General features: G+C 33.2%; 2 protein-coding genes across 3 annotated transcripts; one reads left to right on the top strand and one right to left on the bottom strand.

The window, feature by feature from the left end:
- The first annotated feature begins 110 nt into the window (after positions 1-110).
- Positions 111-2,254, top strand: LOC128387950 (crossover junction endonuclease MUS81-like). Its single transcript, XM_053347270.1, is given in 3 exon segments — positions 111-256; positions 360-1,445; positions 1,448-2,254. Coding segments are annotated over 2 exon segments (1,698 nt in total). The 5' UTR covers positions 111-256; positions 360-388; the 3' UTR covers positions 2,089-2,254.
- LOC128387957 (protein Jumonji-like) lies at positions 2,180-4,582 on the bottom strand. 2 transcript variants are annotated; one of them, XM_053347280.1, is made up of 5 exons: positions 4,428-4,582; positions 4,205-4,291; positions 3,740-3,952; positions 3,183-3,639; positions 2,180-2,710 (listed from the first exon to the last, which is right to left on the bottom strand). In XM_053347280.1, exons 2-5 carry the CDS (start codon positions 4,256-4,258, stop codon positions 2,673-2,675), a joined length of 762 nt encoding a protein of 253 aa, XP_053203255.1. In that variant the 5' UTR covers positions 4,259-4,291; positions 4,428-4,582; the 3' UTR covers positions 2,180-2,672. The 2 variants fall into 2 exon arrangements, with proteins under 2 accessions (XP_053203255.1, XP_053203254.1); XM_053347279.1 differs by having other exon boundaries at positions 2,180-3,639.
- Between the last annotated feature and the right edge of the window lie 289 nt (positions 4,583-4,871).

Here is a 4,871-nt window from a genome sequence, read left to right as displayed (position 1 = left end):
TTGTCACAATTTGTTAATCATCGTTTTAATTTAGAGAATGAAAGAAGTTTACCAGCGCCATCTGTCGAAAACCAAATAACCTTTAGAATTTTTTTCTTCTTTCCGATTGAATCAATTGAAGAAAATGATTTTCATTTGGTTTTGTTTTTGATTCTTTTTAAAAGTAACAATTTATTTTTCTAATTATTTTGATTTAATTTTTTTTAATTTCTTTTTATTATCTCATCTAAATTGTGAATTTAATCTCCATCCTTAGGTAAGTAATCGGTTGTTATCAACCACCAGTTGATTCAATTGTTTTTCTTTGTTTCCTCTAATCGGTTTTGTTTACTTTTTGTTTTCTCGCTTTGGAATTTTAGTTTTTCCACTTTTAATTAGAAATCTAATCATGACTGAACCTGAGCCAATCAATAAACTACTATTAACTTGGCTAATGAGTTGGAAAAATGATTGTGCACGAATAGGATCAAAGATGGAATATGTTTACCTGCGAGCGATAAAATCAATACAAAGCCATAAAGAAAATGTTTACAGTGGTTCTGATTGTAGAAAATTGAAATTTTTCGGTGATAAAATTTGTGCTCGAATTGATAAAAAGATTGCTGAACATTTCAATCTACCAATTGCATCAAGTGATTCCACTCAAACATCCGCTCCCTCATCTCAAAATCTCCCCATGAGTCAATTGATTATTGAGGAACAAGGAAGTTCAATTGGATCGTCACAATCAAGTCAAATTGTTTCTGATCAAAGTTCACCAACAAAGCAAAAGAAAACAAGAAAAAAAACCGAACGGAAATATGTACCTAGATATCGATCAGGTGGTTATGCGATCCTAATGGCCCTTTATCGAGCTGAAGCCGAACACGATTTAGATATGCTACCAAAAGCTGAGATTCTTCAACGAGCTCAACCCTATTCAGATGAACCCATGGTCAATCCCAATGGAATCGGCTACTCATCGTGGTCATCAATGAATACCCTCATTAAACATGGTTATGTTGAGGTTAGAAAACACCGATATTCAACTTATCGTCTAACGGATCCAGGCCGTGAGATCGCTAGCAGACTGATCTCTACGGAAGAGGAAATGAATGAAAATTTTGTTCCCGTTAATGGACGGATTGTCCTCGAACCGGGAACCTTTGACATTATTTTGATGATCGATTCAAGGGAACAATATTCTGGCGGAGGATCTGATCAGAGAAAAACTGGAATCATAACTGAATTTATGAATCGCGAAGTTAAATGTCAAATGATTAAACTGCCGGTCGGGGATTTCGCTTGGATTGCCCGTGAAAGAATTGACAATGATTTAAGATCAGCTGGAACTCAGTCTTATCGCAAAGAGTTACTTTTAGATTATGTTATTGAACGTAAACGTTATGATGATTTAGCGGCTTCTATCAAGACGGGAAGACTTGGCGAGCAAAAGTATCGCCTTTGCATTGTGGTGTTAGAAGGCCGATGTACCTGATCGAGGATTTCGGTTACCATCGGAAACACGAAAGTCTCTATCAAGCAATGTACCAAACGATGATGAACACCATGGTGATCGACGATGTCCTCGTGAAGCAAACTCGAAGTTACAATGAAACGATCGACTATCTCACCATGATGACCAAATATTTGACCTCAATGTTCAGTTGTCGTCAACTTTATTCTTGTACCAAAGATGAGCTTATCTCGGGTAAAATGAGCTCAGATCATTTTATGACCTTAAACGAGTTCAATCTATGCGCTGAAAAGATAACTAATTTCACTTGTCACGAAATGTTCATAAAACATTTGCTCAAATTCAAAGGAGTTTCCGTTCCAAAGGCAAAGGCCATTGTCGCTTATTATCAAACGGTCTCCGCTCTGCTAGAAGCATATGAATTATGTGAGAATGAGAAAGAGCGACAACTCTTATTATCCGAAATTACCTACGGTAATTTTGAAAGGAAATTAGGACCAAATTTAAGTCGAAAAGTTTATCGATACTACAACACCAAACACTTAGACCCAACATCCAAACCGAGTTCGTCATCGACACAACCAACTCAGGAGTCGAACACTAATTATTTCAATCTCTCTGATTCGTCATGAAATCCAATCCAAATCTCTCTCTCTCTCTCTCTCTCTCTTGATTGTTTTCCTTTTCTAAATTGACCTTTGCATGGAATTGAAACTTGAACAATTTAAGTTTTATCGATTTATTTAAACGATTGTAATTTTACATGTAAATTGATTAAAAATATAATTGATTGTATAATTACCATCACTATAATCGTTTTTTTACAATCAATTTTTAAGGTTTTAAATCATAGAATTGATTTGCTCTTTGTGATTTCGTTTGTTTGTTTGTTAACAATTAAATTAAATAAAACTCTTAAAATAAATTAGGGGTTTGAACTTCTGGAATATAGACAATTAAAAATTGATCAATACAAATGAATTTGTTTTCTTTCCCCAAGTACAGTAGTTAACTTTTGTTTTCAGTCTTGTATTTACAAACGCAAATCTAAATCAACTGATTTAATTTAATTAGTTTTCAACGTTTGTGATAACTGGATGATTTGTGTTGTTGTTGATCAAGTTGGTCAATCGATTTTTGATTTGATTTTTTTTCGCAAGTCCAATGATCCATTTTCGTTGATTATTTTTCGTTTCTTTTTCTCTATGATTTGTCTTCATCGGACGAAAAAACTTCGAAAAGTCTCTGTGATTCCTTTTATGTTTCGAGTGAGTGTTTGGTTGGGAAATTTGGCAAGAGGAGAAATTGATAAGAAAATTAATTACTGAAGGTTGTGGATTAGTTTTGACAACAGATTAGAAAAGTTTAAAAAGAGGATAATTTTACAATTTAAAAGTTGGAATAACAATCAAAAAGGTGATTGTAAATTGGAGGAATTGGGAATATTTGTGTTGTAACATGAGAAAAAGAAATTATTTTAAAGGAAAATAATTGGGTTAATCACAAAAAAAAGAAGATCGGATTTAACAAGTGTAAACAATCAAGGGTTGGGAAATGAAGGAAAACAAACAAGGAAGGGTGATTGATGAGGAGATTTCAAGGTGAAGTAAAACAATCAGTTTTAAGGTTAATTGTCTCAGCCTAAGGTGTAGATCTTGGTAGAGAAAAGAAAATGCATCCTAATCGTTGTCGTCGTGATTAAGAAAATCTTGCTCATAATAGTTACCGTTGATTTGGGGTAAAAGTTTAGTCGATCGAAAGCATAAGAAAGTTAAAAAATCTTCAGTTGATGGTCGATTGCGAGGGAAAAGTTCAGCTACGGTGTTATTATAATTCTTGGAATCTGATTTGGCTGGACTTGAAGCGGAAATATTGTTGACCGAGCTGGAAGCAAATTTCCGTTGTGCATGAACTTTCAGCTTTTTAGATTTACTACTTGTGGTTGAATCTATTGAATCTTTGCCATTACAATGTTGTTCATCTTGTTCATGTCCCTCCGAATCTTCAGATCTTGCTTTTTCCTCCTTGTAATGTCCATTAAGAGAATATCTAGAAACCCTTTCATTTCGATCTGCACGAGAAGCAGCACGTCGAGCTTCAATAAGCGACCTTCTCACAGCTTTTTTAATGTCATTCTGTTCTTTGTAAAAAAGAGCACTGGTTTGTTCTTGAGAAAAAAGAACCTGGAAAAACGAATAGAATTGTTAAAGGTTAAAGTGACTGAAGAAAAAAAAGAGTGGATTCAATGATAGAAATATTGGGACAAAGAGAATAGAAAATTACATTAGCTTTTTGGGCAGCAAATCTTTTCGGTCGAGATTGATCAGACTGATCCGAATTATGATCTAACTCCTTTACATCACTAATACTGCCTTCAGATCTTTCCGCTCTGGATGCTGCTCGGCGAGCTTCAATGAGCGATCTTCGTAACGCTTTTTTTAAATCATTTTGTTCTTTATAAAAGAGAGCACTTGTTTGCTCTTGCGAAAAAAATGTCTAAAGAGAAGAAAAGAAAACAAATATGAGCCGAAGAGAAGAGAGAAAAAAAACACGCACATGTATAGAAGAAGAAAAGAACGGAAATGTTAACCCAAAAGAAAATTTAAAGAGAGAGAAAGAAAGAGAGAAAATGGTTCAGGTATCCACCGGTGATGAATAGAAAGGAAAGACACACACAAAGAGAAAAAGATGAAAAATAACACAAAGAATTAAACCAATTTCCGAGGTTAATTAGAAAACCAAACAAACCTGAGCTCGTTGAGCAGCATATCTTTTGGGTCTACAACTTCTTGTATTTGCCATGAGAATTTGAAACAATAAATTATGAATAAATTGCTAGAAAAGAATAAGAGAAATAAAAGAAAGACAGACAGAAACATTGAGAAAGAGAAAAATAGAGAAAAATAATTTATAAGAAAACATTGCCAACAGTGAATGGAAAACAATTAAATCAACAGCGAAATCAACTTACCTGAACAATAAAGAGAATAAATAAATTAAATAAATTAAAAGAAATTAAATACTATATGGTTAATGATGAAACTTTAATTGTCACTCAAATTTAAAAAGAAACAATTGTAAACAAAACAGAGAAAGAAAAGAATCAAAATGAGAGAGAAAATTTTTTTTTCTTTTCTAAAAGTTGACCGTTTTCTCTACAGATGGCGCTGAATTTTGAGTTTTTCTCCAACAATTAAATTTAATTATCGAATTAAACTTTTTGTGGTTAAACTAATTTCCAAAATCAAGAAAAATTACGATTGATCCTTGATGATCTTGACGATGATGAGTTAGAAATAGAAACAATTAGAAGAAAAAATCAGTTGATTTGCTTTTTTTTCTTCTCATTTTCGATTTTAATTTGCAACAATTAGTCTTTATTGTTAATCTAATTGTCAATCTATTACCGTGAAAA

Source organism: Panonychus citri, unplaced genomic scaffold, assembly GCF_014898815.1.
Source record: "Panonychus citri isolate SS breed McGregor unplaced genomic scaffold, ASM1489881v1 Contig00095, whole genome shotgun sequence".
Taxonomy (NCBI): domain Eukaryota; kingdom Metazoa; phylum Arthropoda; class Arachnida; order Trombidiformes; family Tetranychidae; genus Panonychus; species Panonychus citri.
The sequence above is the reverse complement of the archived record's forward strand: the minus strand, read 5'-3'. Positions and strand labels throughout refer to the sequence as shown.